Source organism: Geotrypetes seraphini, chromosome 4, assembly GCF_902459505.1.
Source record: "Geotrypetes seraphini chromosome 4, aGeoSer1.1, whole genome shotgun sequence".
Lineage (NCBI taxonomy): Eukaryota > Metazoa > Chordata > Amphibia > Gymnophiona > Dermophiidae > Geotrypetes > Geotrypetes seraphini.
In genome coordinates, this window is record NC_047087.1 from 58,319,882 (window position 1) to 58,337,273 (window position 17,392).

General features: G+C 43.5%; 1 protein-coding gene across 1 annotated transcript in view; it reads left to right on the top strand.

The window, feature by feature from the left end:
* CHD9 (chromodomain helicase DNA binding protein 9) overlaps positions 1–17,392 on the top strand; it is a 499,652-nt gene that overhangs the window by 251,787 nt on the left and 230,473 nt on the right. Inside the window, 1 exon segment of the mRNA XM_033940083.1 lies at positions 13,029–13,284. Coding sequence (XP_033795974.1) covers positions 13,029–13,284 — 256 coding nt within the window.

Here is a 17,392-nt window from a genome sequence, read left to right on the forward strand (position 1 = left end):
ACAAATGTCCATCATACTCCAGTGAAGAAGTGGTGTGCAAACCTTCAGCATGGAGATTTCGAGACTGAAGTTGCAGCAAAGTCTGGAAGGCCTTAAATGGTGTCAACTCCTGAAAATGTTTACCATGTCAATGACCTAATTTTTGCAGATCGGTGAAGGTCAGTTAAAACAATTGCTGAGACACTACAGATATCCAAGGAACGCTTTGGGTGTATAATCCACGAGCAGCTGGGTATGCAGAAGCTGTCAGCCAAGTGGATGCTCAAATGTTTGAATGGTGACGAGAAAAGATGTCGAGTGGGCATATCCAAGTTGATTTGCAGCGAGCTGGTGCTAGCTTTTTGGAACAACTAATTATCCCAGTACAAGCAGGCAGAATGTTCTCACATGTGGGTGACATCCATGGAGCCCGGTATTTTCTAAATTGTACTGAAAAATTGAAAAATTTTGAAGTCCTGAGACTGCCCATACTGTGCATGCACCGATATCTTCTCGCCCAACGTTGGCTCGCAGAACCATCGGTTCTTAATCTTCTGTGGAGTGAAGAAACTGTGTTATTTGGAGTTCTTCCAAAGTGCCAAAACTTCCAATTTCTGCCTTTCCAGTTTATTTTTTATCGTAGATTTCCCTTTTATTTCATTTCTATTTATTTGAAATTTTTTTCTTTTCTTCAAAGAGCCATATTTCAGCTCACTTTGAACCTTCTTTCATGCTGAGGGCATCAAAAGTTTTTCAGCTTTGGTATTAATCAACCCTCCTGGACCATTGAGCCCTTCAATCTTGCATCAGCGGTCTTCCCCTCCATGTCAAAGCCTTCTAGTGGTTTTAAGTGGTACGCATAGTGTGACAGGGCCATTTCAGTCGTTAACCCATATAATTGGTGTGTTCTTGTACAATCCCACTTTATTCCAGGACCGGTGGGTTATTTCCATCCACCCGCCAGGGTCTGTAGGAAGCCTCAAAACTTTAGAGGCTTTTTCCCCCCCTCCCTTACATACCTTCTCTCTCAGCATGCTCACCAGTCTTTTCTTCCTACAAAGCCAGGCTGTAGGAGCTCATCTTTTCTGCTCATGTTTTATTTTGTGATCTTTCAGTATTTTTTGTTCATGGTTTTCGCCCTCGTGCTGTGGAGGTTCCCTGGACTTCCTTGACTGCGGGAGATCGCAGACTGTTGGAGAACATCTGCTTCTGGGGGGGGGGGGGTTCCCTGCTTAGAAGTAAGCCCCCTGGACAGCCTGCACATCAGATCAGGGCTCCAGGAGCTCACCCCAGTTTTGTCTGCTAGTGGGTGTAGAGCATGCTGAGACGGTTCAGTGGAGACGCAACTGGGATTGGAATCAGACTGCGTCCCTCTGCCAGGCGTTTGCGCGGCATGTCCATGGGTGGTGGAGGTCTCTGGCTGTGGTGTTCAGGCTGGTGGGGCAGTCAGAAGACATGAAATCCAGATTTCCAGTTCACTGAGGCAAAGAATCTCCCTGCAAACTGTTCAGCTGCGTGCAGTTTCTCTCATTCAGCACAGTGAGTAAAAGGTTTCAGTTTCTCCTGTGAGCACATGGTTATGTGAGAGAAAGCTAACAGCTTGAATCAGAGATTTGAAGGGGGTCTTTAAAAAGGTTTTTTTTAGATGGTTTCCCTGCATGAACTATTCCCCTCCTCCCCTAAGTCCTAAAATCTCTATTTTCGAGGGTTCTCTGTGGTTTTCCTGGGCCATTTTTAGTCAAAACAGAGCCTCAGTGGCCATTTTGGATTTTTCCAGATTTGATTTCAGTTATTTTTCATACTTGCCAGCTTCATTTTGAAAGAAAACCACATAGATGACCTCCCCAGGGCAGGATGGGATGGATTCATGCCTCATTTATGGGGGATGACTGTCAGTTGTGCAGCCATGTTCAACGTGCACTGCGGCCCGCGAGGGGGGTGAGATTTGCTTAAATGCGGTGCCTTTGACCTCCGGGGAAGATCTTCAAGCGCCTTATGCCCCCAACTCCTGCAAAATTGGCATCAGGAGCCCTGGGAAGTGCGCTAGCGACGTTTTGGTGAACTGTAAGCGCAGCTCCAGCAAAAAGCCTTATAAATCTTTCAAACATTCCAAATCTGAGGTGCAGAGGATGGTTTTCCCCCAGAATTTGTGCACATGCTTTATCAGGCATACTTAGTTAAAAAGTCCTTGCCTGTTTCCCTTCTACCGGCTTCTGTGCTGGCCCAAGGGACCAGGGTCTTTCTTCTTGTCTTTCTGTGAGTGTACCAGCCAATAGTTGTGCCACACACTCTTTCCATTCTTATGCTTTCATAAGGTGGTTCTGCAGCGGCCACAGGCATGTCGAATTTGGCAGATCTCCAGGATCCGGGCCTGTGATTTGGGAGAGGACACCTCTGTGCACAGATTCTTCAAACCCACATACCTTGTGGATTTAATCTCTGATTCTCTGCAGGAATTGAAGCTACAGATGGAACAGCCAGTCTTTGCTGAATGTTCCCTTATGAGTGACCAGAGGCCACAATCTGACTCTTTTCCTGATCATCTTGATGTTGTCTAGATTCTTACAGGTATCTGGGAGACTTCTGAGGGTCCTTTGAAATGAACTCGAACCATGGCGCAGCTTTATCCCATTGCGGATGGCTTTAACAAGTGCTTTACTTCTCCGAAGATGGATTCTTTGGTGGCACATTTCGCCAAGCGCACATCTCTTCCTAGCGATTGGGAGTGTGTGGTCCTGAAGGATTTCCAGGACCAAGGCATGGCTTTTATCCTTACGCGTCTGTTTGATTCGGCCGCGGCTGGAGTCAAGATAGAGATGGCCTCCTCACGAGTAGATCGGAGAAAGTAATACTGCCGCTTTATAAAGCGATGGTCAGACCACTCTTGGAATACTGTGTCCAACATTGGTCTCCCAACCTAAAGAAGGATATAAAACTGCTGGAGAGGGTGCAGAGACAAGCAACAAAGCTAATAAAAGGTATGGAGAACTTGGAATATGAGGAACGACTTAAAAGACTGGGATTGTTCTCCCTTGAGAAAAGGAAACTGTGAGGGGATATGATCGAGACTTTCAAAATACTGAAAGGAATCGACAAAATAGAGCAGGAAAAAAATTATTTACAATGTCCAATGTGACATGGACAAGAGGACATGGACTGAAGCTAAGGGGGGACAAGTCCAGGACAAATATCAGGAAGCTCTGCTTCACACAATGAATGGTGGACACCTGGAATGCTCTCCCAGAGGAGGTTATTGCGGAATCCACCGTTCTAGGATTTAAAAGCAAACTAGATGCACATCACCTTACGAGAGGCATAGAGGGATATGGGTGACTAAAATTACGCCAGGTGTACACTTGGCTGGGCCTCTGCTTGTGCGGATCGCCGGACTTGATGGACCGAAGGTCTGATCCGGAGATGGCAGTTCTTATGGTCTTATGTCTAGCAGTAGCTTTGCTCTGGGTACAGATTGTTGGGCTTTTGGGTATGGGCCCTTCTTCCCTGAGGGACTCATTGGCAGTCCATCCAGATGTGGTTCGTTTTCTGTGGGGAGCGTTGCAGCTCAGGCCTCCCTTGTGCTTTCCCTGTCCAACTTGGAACCTTAATCTGGTTCTTTTCTCTCTTGCTCGCCTTCAGTATGTGCCTCTAGGGCAGGTGTCTCTGATGGATCTCACACTCAGGACTGTCTTCCTGGTGGCTGTTTCCTCAACCCGCAGGGTTTCAGAGCTGCAGGTCCTCTCCTGCAGGGTTCCTTTTCTGCAGATTATGAATTCCACGGTGATGATGCGTACTGTTCCTTCCTTTCTTCTGAAAATAGTTTCAGCTTTCCATGTTAATCAGGAAGTCCGGCTTCCTGCTTTTGCTTCCTCTGGTTCATGGGAGCAGGACTGGATGTTGCAGTCCTTGGAATTGCACAGAAATTTATGTGGTATCTGGGGGTCACAAATGAATTTCGCCTCTCTGACCACCTATTTGTCTTGGCGGATATTGCCCGCAGAGGGAAGCCATCTTCTACGGCTACCATTAACAGGTGGATTCACATGGCCGTTTCCACAGCTTATGTGGCGGTGAGAAAGAGGCCCCCTCTTGGGGTCCTGGCTCCTTCAATCAGAGGGGTTTTCCTCCTCTTGGACAGAGTCATCGGTTGTTTCTCTGGATGAGATTTGCAGGGCCACTACCTGGTCCTCCTTGCATATATTCAGCAAGTTTTACAGGATCGATGTGGTGGCCAAGCAGGATGCTGCTTTTGGTGCTTCTGTGTTGGCAGGGGGCTCATCAGTCCCACCATGAATTTTCAGGACTGTTCTGTTATGCCCCACTGGTCCCAGAATAAAGTGGAATTGTACAAGAACAAAAGATTAGGTTCTTACCTCTGCTAATCTTCTTTCTTATAAATCCACACTTTATTGATTCGCCAATTGTCTGACTTACAAATACTGGTAAGCTGTGTTTCTGTCCAGTTTTTATTAGATTGCTATCAGAATGGGGTTATCACTCAGTTTGGGGGGTCACCAGTTGAGGTGCCCTCTTCTGTCAGTGCATTTTGTTTCTACATCTAGCACTGTTATTGCCATTCAAGTTACTGATGTTTGTTATCCTGATTTTATTATGTTCCCTTGTTGCTGTTTTGCATTTATAATTGTGAGCAGAATATACTTACTTGTTGAGGAGTGTCCCTGTACCCCTCTCTCTCTTGTTCTTATCCTTTACAGATATTCCTGGTTGCTTTCAGAGTGACTGGTGAGCATGGTCAGAGAGGAGGTTTGTAAGGGAGGAGGGAAAAAGCATCTGAAGTTTTGAGGCTTCCTACAGGACCCTAAAGACATATGAGAACAAGACCTACAAACATGACCTCTAAAACACTCCTGCAGTTTACAAATTTATTTAAAATTTGATAAATCGCCTATATATGGTTTCTAGGCAGCTTACATCTAAAAATTAGGGTAAGTTTACAATAACCAATACATTTAAGGACACTGGACAAGACAAATAAAAAACAAAACAACTTAAACATTAGGGTAAGAGGGGAGAACTACAATGCTGAATTGTAAAGAAATAAGGCAAGAACAAAAGGTAGGTTGAATAAAAGGAAAAACATTCTCCTGAAAAAAAAAAAAAAAGATCTCTAGGAAAAAATAAAACAAAGTTGCTGATTTCGTCCTAACAAGGATATTCAAGGTCATATGCTTCTGTTTCTCCAGGAAGGGAAGCCAGAACATTAGATTCTTATGATAAACACAGGCGGCATATTCTCACATGTGGGTGATGTCATCCATGGAACCTGGTAAGGACAGTGCAAAAGTGTACTGTCATTTTAAAAGACTGAAAAGTCTCAAGACAGTACCGCACATGCACAGGTGCCTTCCTATCCAACGTCAGCTCAGGACCAGCAGTTCTCAGTTTCTGAGAAGCTGTGTTTTTTTTCTAGCACATCAAGCTATTCTTTGTAGTGCTTTCCTGTTTGTTTTTTATCTTAGTTTTCTCCATAATTTCCTCCATAATTTCATTTTCTTTTCTTTTTTTTTGACTTCGGAAAATTTTTCAAATTTTTACAGATTTTTAAAAATTTGGGGCCTTTGGACTCACCTCAGCCTGTTAGGCCGGGTGCATCAACCCTTTTCCGCATTACATCTACTAGACCTCCCCGGACAATTGAGCACTTTAATTTTGCGTTGTTTTTTCTCTCAATGTCCAAGCCTTCCAGTGGCTTCAAGCTGTTCACTTGGTGCAACAGGACCATTTCGGTTATTGACCCACAAAACTGGTATGTCAAGTGCCTAGGTCCTTAACAGTGGCCTGATTCTTGCCTGTGCTGCTCTAAACTGTTGGAGAGGTCACTTAAGGTTTATCAGCTCCAATTTGAAAACTATTGGGAGAAATTTTGGGAGCATCGAGGATGTTTGCTGACTCTAATTACCCATAGGCTAGGTTCAGCATTGGTACTGGTGCTGGCATCGACACTGCATTAAACAACTGCATTATTGGTGTTACCTCCATTAGGGGAATCGGCTAAAAAGGCTAAGAAGCATGAAGGCTATTCTAATGCAATAGGTGAGACATTCTAGCCAATAGGGTTATTTCCCCATACTCATATACACTGCAGAAGCAATCCACTCCGGATTTTTCACTCTGCCTCTGTAGTACTTCACCGATCGGTTTAGTGCTCTCTACAGTCTTTCCTTCTGCATGCATGGCTGCGGCTGTGTGGGTTCTGCTCTTCTTATTTTATTGTTTTATATTCGATTTAGTTTCATCCCTTTTGTGGGTAATTTCTCATTTAAAGTAAATTTGGAGCTCTACCTGCTTGAGAATTCACAGACTTCGGTCTGTAGCTGACAGGCCAATCCCTTCTGGGTACCTGTTAGCCAGTCTACATAGTTTTCACTTTAGCTCAGGGCCGTCCCTGACTTACTCACCTTGCGTTAAGGGGGGGGGGGGGGGTCGAGCACAGACTGATAGGTGAGCTTAGGGAGCTCAGCAGTGTTCCACAGCGTGCCAGCTGCATTTTGCGCCTCCACCTGTCCTGGTGCACATCTGGTGGTCCACAGGGGTGGAGGTTTGGTCAGACAGTGGAGTCTGACCAGCAGCCGAAAGATCAGCTTGGAGAGAACTTTGCCAGCATTGTGGCAATGAATTCTTTCCGCGACTTCTGCAGGGAGCTGGAAGCAGGTTCAGCCCAGTATCTTTGGTCACAGCGAGTACAAGGAGCTGACAGACTCTCAGACAGTTCTGGGAAAGTTGGAATTGAGGTATTTTCTGGGTTTCTGAGGGTTCCCCTCCTGAAAAATCCTAAATTTGCCGTTTTTAGACTTTTGGTAGTGTGTAAAACAAACATATCAAACTCAAAGGCTGACACGGGCCAAATAAACAAGGTTTAAGTTTGTGGGCAGCAAAAATGTCATTTTTCACAGAAATAGGTTTATTTCGAAAAGTATAGTATAAAAAAAGAACAAGAGTAATAAAGTTAATGTTTTCTTCCTGACTCTTGCCATCTCTTCTCTGCTACTATTTTTCCTATTTCAGGGGAAATCTTGTCTACAGTGATTACTTTTAAAACTGATCCAAGGTGAATATCAGTAATTCTGGATCTGATAGGAGACTTATTTCCTTTCATAAGTGTAAATAACTGCTCGCACTGATAAGTACTTCCAAACGTGGACATAATTTCATATGCAAATTTTTGAGTATTTTCAAACCTGGCTGGCAAATATTTGTAAAATTAAAGCAAGCCAACTTCACTGTATTTTGTCTTCAAATCTAGTTGAGTGTCATGGTGTGGTCCTGGCCAGTCCAAACATAGTCTACAATCCTCAGTATAACAAGCTTGGCTTATTTTAGCCAGCCATGTACCAAATGTCTCGCACTGTCAGCTCTTCTAACAGTTCTTGCCAGGTTTCTTGATTTCCCAGATAAACTAACAGATGTATGTTCCTATTGATAAACTAACAGATGTTCCTATAATGAAATCTACTTTGCAGTCCTTATGGTTAAACTCCAAGATTCAAGTAGGCGATGCTGGGATCGCCTGGAAGAATTGGTTGCAGGCAGGTATTCGGACATTGGATGATTTTATATCTAATGAGAAACTGCTTGATTTTTCACGGCTGCATTCTAAAGTCTCAACAGTATAGGTGGTTGCAGTTGAAGCAGGCTATTCAGAGTGGGTTCCCTGAATGGAAAAACTTAAAAACTTATTACAGCTTGCAGATCCTTTGCTACCAGACAGATCTAGTAGGGCATCAGGCCGCCCAGTGGTACAAATTGATTTCTGAATTTTTAAATAGAGATATTTGGAGCATCGAGATAAAACAGTATATTTCTGTGTCTTGTTGGCCACAAATTTGGACTTGGAAGTTGAAATGTACAGCGTCAGCATCTATGAGACAAACATGGTTATTTTTATTACATAGGAGTTTTTGGACTCCAGTTCGATTACAAAACATAGATAATTCTAAATCTAATAGATGCTGGAATTGTCATATTAATATAGGGACTTTGGATCATCTGTTATATTTTTGTTCATTGATACTTAGTTTCTGGAAGTTAATTTGGGGACAAATAAATCTTATTCTTGAGTCACCTATTCCCTTAACCTATGAAGCTGTAATTTGTGGTACGTTACTACGTTAAGCCTACTTTAGATAAGTATAAAAGTCGCCTTTTCCTGATCATGACGGGAATAACTGTTCAACTGATCACACATAATTGGAAGAACCATGACAGGATTAATTACACTTTTTGGTGGGTAAATGTGTGTATCACATATAAGTATGAAAGAATGATGGTGGAACATTTGGGGACTAGTAAGTCCTTTAATGATGTATGGAGTCCATTGACTACTTTTGTTGCATTACAGTAAGGGTCATTTTTCTTCCCTTTTCATTAGATTTCTTTACACATCCAGGGAGGGTGGGGAAATGTACTTTGAGGAGTTAAATTATTTAATTATAATATTGAAATCACATCATATGTTTTATTGTATTAATAATTAAGATGAGGATGGGAGTAAATGACTGTTTACTGTAATTGTATAGTTATTAGTGCGTTCTATGCAATATTTTATGATTTACCAATTGTATTGCACTATCAAAGTTTGAAAATCAATAAAGATTTAAACAACAATGACTTCCCAGGGCTTTTCCTCAGCCCATTGCTACTTTGGGGCAGAAACACTACTTCCTGCCTGAGTGTCGCCCTTCTGACTCAGTAGGGTTGAATTCTACAATGTCTCTCAGCACTGAGCTGCAAAAGCTTCAGTTAATTTTGGGACTGGTAGTTTCCTCACATTCTTCTAGTGCCCTCTGCTGCTCAGTGGCGAAACTGTAACATTGGTGAAGGAAAATCAGTTAATCCCTCACAATTGTTTTTGATGAGCCTTGTAGCTAGGAATTCCCACATTTGAGTATCCTATATCCTCTTTGTCTTGGAGAAAGCATTGATATTTACCTTAGTAGGTGTTCTCCAAGGACAAAAGGATAGGATTCTTACAAACTTTCCCTCCTCCCCTGGAAGTTGTGTTTTTTATGCCTTTTGATCCAACTGTGGGTCCAGTGCAACTTTAGCAGACCGGAGGGCATTTGCGTATGTGAGGTGCAGGCCTGCAAAAAGCTTCTAGAAGTTTATTTGAAACTAGTGTTTCAGCCCGTTACATTAACGGGTGCTAGTAAAGCCTCCTTCCCTCACATGTCCCCTATTTTCAGCCTCAGCTCCAGCTCCAAACCCATTTTTACCCCCCAGCCCCCTTCTCCCATCTTTTCCCTTTCAGCCCCAGCCCCCTTTTCTCACCAGCAGCATTTCCCTCCCCACTCCACTTCCCTGTGCAGTAGCAGCAGAAGCATACCCTCCCCCTCCATTTTCCTGTGCAGCAGCAACAGCATTTTCATTGCCAGCTTCCCTTCTCTTCCCTCCCCCCCATGGGAGACAACTTCCGGTTCCAAAGAGAAGGGAAGCTGGCACACACACAATAGAGCCCCGGAGGGAAGCTTACAATTTACTGCTTTTACTTACTTCGGGCCTTCCTCGCTGCCGGGTCCTGCCTTCGCAGAAACAGAAAGTAGGCAGGACCCGGCAACAAGGAAGGCCCAAAGCAAATAAAAGCAGCAAGTTGTAAGCTTTCCTCCGTCGCTGACCTATGAAAAATAGCTTACAACTTGCCTAACGACTCTATCGACGGGTTTGTGAGCTGGGAGGGATGGGAAGAGAAATGCTGCTGCTGTACCGAATAGGGGAAGGGACGGGAGGGGGAAGAGAAATATTCTGCTGCTGCACCATTTTGGGGGGAAGGGAAGAGAAATGTTGCTACTGCACCCAATTTTTTTGGGGGGAGGGGGAAGAGAAAAGCTGGTGCACCCAAGGGGGGGAAGTGAAGTGCTGCTGCTGCACCCAATTGGGGAGGGGAAGGGGAAGAGAAGTGAAGTGCTGCTTCTGCACCCAATTGGGGAGGGGAAGAAAAGTGCAGCAGCAGCACCCAATTGGGGAGGGGGGAGGGAAAGAGATGTGCTGCAGCAGCACCCAATTGGGGAGAGAGAGGGGAGAAGGAAGACCAGGGAGGGGAGAGGAGAGGCAAGAGATTTCAAGACCATGGGAGGGAGGGAAGGAAAGGAAAGGAGCTACCAGACCATGGAGGGGGGGGAGAGATGTCAGCGCATATGGGGGGAGGGGGAGGAGGGAGATGCCAGGGCATGGGGGGAGAGAAGGGAAGGAGATAGAGATGCCAGACCATGGGGTGGAGTGGGAAGGAAGGAAGGAAAGGAGAAGAGAGATATGCCAGATCATAGGGGAGGGGGTGAAACTGAAATGAATCATGTACAAAGGAGAGAAAGGGCACAGGATATGCAGTTTATTGAAGGGACATAGAAAGAGGGAAGATGCTATATGGAACAGAGAAAGGGCGGACACTGGATGGAAAGGGCAGAGAGGATGGACAGTGGATGCAAGGGGCAGAGAGAGGGTGGACAGTAGATGGAAGGGGTAGAGAGAGAGAGGGCAGAGGCTGGGTGGAAGGGGCAAAGAGAGGACATGTTGCATGGAAGGGAGCGAGGTCAAACGCTGAATAGAAAGAAGAGAGTGAAGAGAAGATGATTAAAGCAGAAACGACAAAAGGTAGAAAAAATTTTTTGGTTGCTTTACGTCAAATTTAGTATTGTAACTGTATTAATTAAAGTTTATAAATAGGAAATTGAAATAAGGCAGTTTTTTGGAACTAAACCCCTTTCCTCAGGTCAGGACAGGATACCATAACAGCAGGGGTACCCAAATAGTCGATTGCGATCAACCAATAGATCGCAAAGGCAGTGTGAGTCGATTGTGTTGCCTTTGCAATCTTTTTCTTCCTGCCTCCCTGAGCCAGGCCAGGTGCGTACAAGTGCCAGACTAACAAGACTTTATCTCTGACATCAATTCTGACGTCGGAGAGGTAGTTCTGGACCAGCCAATCGCTGGCTGGCTGGCCTGGAACTTCCTCTTCGACGTTAGAATTGACGTCAGAGATGAAGTCTTGTGAATCCGGCGCTTGTACTTGCCTGGTCTAGCTCAGGGAAGCAGCAAGGAGAAATCGGCGTGGTGGCTTGGGGGTAGGGAAAGAATCGGGGAAGTGGAGAAATTGACGCAATGGCTTGAGGGGAGCAGGGGGAGAGAGAAAGAAAGACAGGCAGGGGGAGAGAGAGAGAGAAAGAAAGGCAGAAATAGAGGGGGCAGGGGTAGAGAGAAACAGGCGGTCAGGGGGGAGAGAGACAGAATGAAAAGGGAAGTGGCAGAAAGAAAAAAATATTGGATTTACAGTCAGAAGAAGGAAGTGCAACCATAGACTCATGAAATCACCAGACAAAAAGGTAGGAAAAATGATTTTATTTTCAATTTAGTGATCAAAATGTGTCCGTTTTAAGAATTTATATCTGCTGTCTATATTTTGCATTATGGCCCCCTTTTACTAAACCGCAATAGCGGTTTTTAGCGCAGGGAACCTATGAGCATCGAGAGCAGCGCAGGGCATTCAGCGCATCTCCCTGCGCTAAAAACCGCTATTGTGGTTTAGTAAAAAGGGAGGGGATATATTTGTCTATTTTTGTATAGTTGTTCCTGAGGTGACATTGCATAAAGTCATCTGCCTTGACCTCTTTGAAAACCCGCGGAATATAAATGATAATTAACATTTTCTCTGCGTACAGTGTGCTTTGTGTTTTTAAAAATTTTATTGTTGGTAGATCATTTTGACCTGGTCAATTTAAAAGTAGCTCGCAAGGCCAAAAATTGTGGGCACTCCTGCTGTAGAGCCATTCTTGTATGACTGGATGAGCTATATTTATCTTTTTTTTTTTAGTTGTTTAAATTCACTAAACTAAACCTTAGGTTTGTATACCACGCCATCTCTGCAAGCGTAGAGCTCGGCACGGTTTACAGAGTTAGGATATAAAGGAACTCCAATGAAGGGTTAAAGGGAAGGAACTAAGAGGGTAGAGAGGGGCCAGGGTACGAGAGAGCGGGAGGTATTAGATTTTTGAGAAGAGCCAAGTTTTCAAGTGTTTGCGGAAAAGTTGGAGGGAGCTGTAATTTCTGCAGAAATAAATGGCTAGATTGAACCTAATGACTTCATTAATGCCTTTCCCTTTTTTAAACCTCTATATCATTTGAAAGAGGGCAAATATCTAATTATTTCCTTCTAGCATTGGATGCTTCTTAAATTTAGTAAAAATATTCTGGCACAAGTGTCAAACCTTAAAAAAGGAAGTCTTATTGAGCATTGGAAAATAATAATAATTAACTAATAAAAATAGTACACATTTAGGGCTCCTTTTACTAAATTGCAAAAATGGTTTTAGCGTGTGCTTAGCGCTCGCAGAATTACCACACGCATTGAGCTGGCGTTAGTTTTCCAACGTAGCGCGGGAGTTTGCGCGTGCTAAAAATGTTAGCGCACCTTAATAAAAGAGGGGGTTAATTTTCCTCACCACCAAATTTCCCCATCCCACCCCACCCGGCTATTTTTTCATGCCACCCGGCTGGAAAATATTTCTGGGGAGAACACTGTCTTGCTCGCTTGACACTTTTAGAAAAATTTGGATGTTTTTAAAATTTGCTTGTTACTATTGCTAGTTATAGAGGAGATTGTGTTTCAGTTTTTCCCTCTAGGTTAGTTACATCTGGTTCTTTTACATCTTTTTCAACAGAAAGTAGGTTTTACACCAATGCAAATCACAAAATTTACAATGAGCATTAATTCACTGTCTGATTGTCAATTCCATATCATTCAATTTCTTAGAATAATTTTTTACTTTAGTTGCACATTTGCATATATCTTCTGTCTTTTATCAGTGTTTTATGTTACCAGTTGGTTTATGTTCAGTCACTAATTATATATTTTGCTTTTACATATGGACCAACTTTATTTTTGCCCACATTATTCTGCTGCTCTCCATGACTGCCTCTTCTGTCACAATTTCCCATACTGTGTGCATTAGTATACACAGTTTTCCAGATATTTATTGCTCCTTTTCCCATTTCTGAAGGGATATTTGTTTTATTTACTTAAGGGCTTTTACTTCTTGTTCTAGGTGCAGAAACTGCAAGCTATGTTAAAACCAATGATGTTGAGACGCTTGAAGGAAGATGTAGAAAAGAAGTTGGCTCCGAAGGAAGAAACAATCATTGAAGTAGAACTCACTAATATTCAAAAGAAATATTACCGGGCAATCTTAGAAAAAAACTTTGCATTTTTGTCCAAAGGAGCAGGGCAGGCCAATGTACCCAACTTGGTTAACACTATGATGGAACTCCGAAAATGCTGTAATCATCCTTATCTTATCAAAGGTGAACAAGAAAAAAATTAAGTTTTGGGATTTTTTTTTTGTTTGTTTTTTTGCGATATATGTTCAAGAGCAACAATTTTTTGCCAGCCAAATACTTGATTAAAAGAAATAAATAGCAAAAAATAAATGATTTAAGTTTCAGTTAGGAGTTTGTACGCCATCTTTAATTACTTCCCCCAGCCCGCTGTTATTCGTTTAGACGCTTCTACTAAAATTGGCTTAGTTTCAGTAAGTGCTCTGGAGTGTTATAACTTAGTATAATTTAATTTTGAGGTATTAAACTGACATAGTGATATTGATTAACTGACTTCACTACATTGTTGTCAAGTATATAGATTCACTTTTATGCAGTAATACTGAAACTCTTCTATGAATAAAAGCCCAGATTCACTAAAGATAGCGATTCAGTCGCTGTTGGCCGATTTGCTGGCTGTTTTTGTAAAAGCGATTGATTTACTATCTTGTTTGCGTGCAAATCATTTGCATGCTGACTCGTTGACTCAATCACTCAGTGAGTTTTTGAGTCGGGGCAGAGCCGTGACAGTAGTGACAGGAGAAGCAGCTTCCTGTCACTGCTGTCAGGGCTTCTGTTGCCTGCCCGCCACCGAGCGTATGGCAGGAGGGATGCCCGGTCCCTCCTGCTATCGTCACCATCAGCTCTCTCCTCCCCAGGCTGCCTATCCGCCAAACATCCGCTTAAAAATATGGCAGAAGGGATGCCGATTCCATCCTGCCATCGGGCCCACTCCTTCCCCCCTCCCCAAACAAATGGCAGGAGGGATGCCCACTCCCTCCTGCCACTGGACAGCAGATGCGGAGGCCACCTCCCCCCCTCTCCCCGTCCCTGTACCTTTAACAAGTTGGGAGCAGGAGGGGTACTCAGTCCCTCCTACTCCTGCAGCCTCCTCCGATGCAATGTTGGCCTTAGGCTGTGCCCTGGTGCATCATGTGATGCACGGGGAGGGGCCTAAAGATCTGATTGGCTCAGGTGCCTTGGGCTCCTCCCTTGTGGAAGGGCTTGAGGCGCCTGAGACATTCGAACTTCCTTAGGTGGATGTCCCTGATTGGCTCAGGCCCCTCCCAAGGGAGGAGCCCGAGGCACCTGAGGCAATCACATGATGGGGCGGGTTCTAAGGCCCACATTGCATTGGAGGAGGCTGTAGGAGGGACTGAGCACACCTCTTGCTCCCAACTTGTTAATGGGATGGGGGGAAGTGGCCTCCATGTCTGCTGTCCCCAGTGGCAGGAGGGAGTGGGAATCTCTTCTGCCATTTGTTCTTTGGGGGGGAGAGGAAGGAGTCGGCCTGATGGCAGGAGGGCATCGGCATCCCTCCTGCCATATTTTTGATTGCGGTGGGAGGAGCGCCGATGGCAGGAGGGAGTTGGCTTCCCTCCTGCCATTTTGGGGGGTTTGGGGAGAGGGGAGGGAGGAGCGCTTTGTCAGGGGAGAGGGGGAGGCTTTTTTCTTTTCATTATTATTATTATTTTTTTTTAATTGTCCAGATATTTTGCCTGTGCAGTGCATGCAAAATATCAGTGCCATTAAAAAAAAACCAAAAAACAGGCAAACCTGTCAGTAACACAGTTACCAACAGGTCTGCAGCAGTTGGGTTTTAGGATAGTAAAACCCGATTCAAAATAGCCAAGCAATTGTTAGTGAATCAATTGCTTGGCTATTTTGTATGGGGTTTTACTAATTTGCATGGGTGGATCGGATCGGAGAGAAGATTCATCGGACAGCAGTTTAGTGAATCGGGTCGGGGAACACGAATGATCGCAAAACCAGTAAAATTGATTTTGTGACCATTGTTATAGGATTGGTAAGTTTAGTGAATCTAGGCCAAAGTGTCTTGTCTGCTTTCTTCCAGGTTGGTCTCTTAATATGTGTTGATAAATTTGCACTATAAGATAAAGTTCAGTGCCAGTTACCAAAATTGCTGAAAACCACAAATATATTAAAAAAATTAATAGTAATTGATTCTGTAGCAGCTACACAGGAGTCCATCATATTTGAGCTGTTGATTGTCATTTCGCGCAAACTGCAGAAGGATATCCCTTTAAGAACTTGAAAACTCCTTCCCTTCTGCAGTGGAGCACAGCACCCTCCTCAGTTATTCTTTTGCAAACAAACTCAGGTATGTTTTGCTCTGCTGTGTTTTTTCTTTATTGTCTTCAGTGGTTTTTTTGCCAGATTTTTGAAGTTGATCGTGGCTTTGGTTCTCTGAGATTTCCTGCTTGGGCATACTCTGCTGGGGAAAGGATACAGTCCCACGTGGAGGGACTGCTGCTCCCAGGCTAATTTTGAGTTCCTGCGAAGCCAGCCAGTATAACTTCTGGAGCTAATGGAATGTTTTTTAAGATTTTTTTTGAACAATTGGTGACTATGAATTGAGTGCTTGATTCTCCAGCTAAAGATAAGTATTTTTCTACCTTTCCTGGGCGCAGTGGTTTGGACCTTTCTGAGATATGAAGCAAGTTCTCTGTGGAGTTATTTTTAATGCGAGTGATAAAATTGAAGGCAGCTAGAAATTTCCGTATTTATGCTGCTACTTAGGCTTTTTCTCTACATGTTTGTGTGACTACTAGATACTCTGTAGATTTCTTCTACTGCCTTGCTTGGTAACATCAGAAAAAACTTCACCATAAATGTCCCACATAGATAGGAACCAGTTTAACTTCTTATTTTCATTGTTCTATACTTCCAGGAAGAAGTATACTTACTTCTGTTTACTATTCACTATATTTACAATATACACTTTCCTCTCACGGTCAACAAATTGTAAAATCCCAGGGTTTATAATTCATTGTCGAGAGCAAACACAAGCATCTAAACTAAACTAAACTAAGCCTTAAGTTTATATACCATATCATCTCCACGGAAGTGGAGCTCGACAAGGTTTACAAAGCTTAAAAATATAGGAAGAGAGAGGAAAAAGATTTACAAGAGCATATGAAAAGAGGGATGTAAACAGGGGAATAGATGTTATATATTAGAGAAAAGCCAGGTTTTCAGTTGTTTTCGGAATAGTTGGAGGGAACCCAGGAAAGCATCGGCATTCACTATCAAATATCGTATTTTTCACTCCATAAGGCACACTTTTCCCCCCAAAAAAAGTGGGTGGAAATAAGAATGCGTCTTATGGAGCGAATACCACAACCCCCTCGGTACATGTTTTTAATCACAGCAGGACCCCCCACGCACCTGTTTTTAATCCTGGTGCTTCCCTTGTTGGACGGCTGCGGTAGCGAGAAGCAGAGGGCAAACAAGGCAGGTACGAGCTTCTCGCGCGCCTGTCTGGTCCTTCACCGCTGCCTGGTCTTAAGGTGGTACTTTAAAGATCATAACAAAAATCCTCTGCGCTACCCAACACGTTCTTCATATACCACGCCCCGTTCATCCCATCTCGCCCCTCCGCTTTGCATTGGTCAGCAGACAAAGTGAAAGGGGGTTGGTGGGTGGGAGCTGGCTGTCATCACTTGAGGATATCATAGAAGAGCCTCCCAATTATTGGACAAGAAATGATAGATCAGCTGTTTCGGCCAATTGCAGGGTAGGACTGAATGTAAATGCCCGCCACCACTGATATAGAGGAGGTGGATAGTTCGTTATCAGCGAATGTGAAGGGTTGTATTTGTGTCTTTGAATATGGACTGTTCCACGATCTTTGTGGTATAGGGTCTTTTAGTTCTTTCATTACGTCCAAAATCTACTCGATGGTGTAGTGGTATACAGTATATTTGACTCTGCTAAGTAGGAAGGTAGGGCTTGTTTTCCTGATCAGTTGCTATTGTTCATATTGGCTATTTTTTTTTTTTGGGATGACATATTGTAAGCAGCGTGAGAAAGTGAATGAATGAAATGTAGTTGTTAAGACACTTCTCCCGTCCTGAGGAAGATACGAAATGCGTTGGTGGGGCGTAGTGTAACAGCGACATTGCACTAACAAAGCTAAGTTATCTAGGGGATAAGAAATGTTTAGTATATTACTTGAAAATGAATCAGAAAGAATGATAAATTATTGAATGAAATGACTAAGAAGAGATAAAATTCAATGAATGGAGATTCTGGAAATGACTCTAAAGATATTAGCATATTTATTTATTTATTT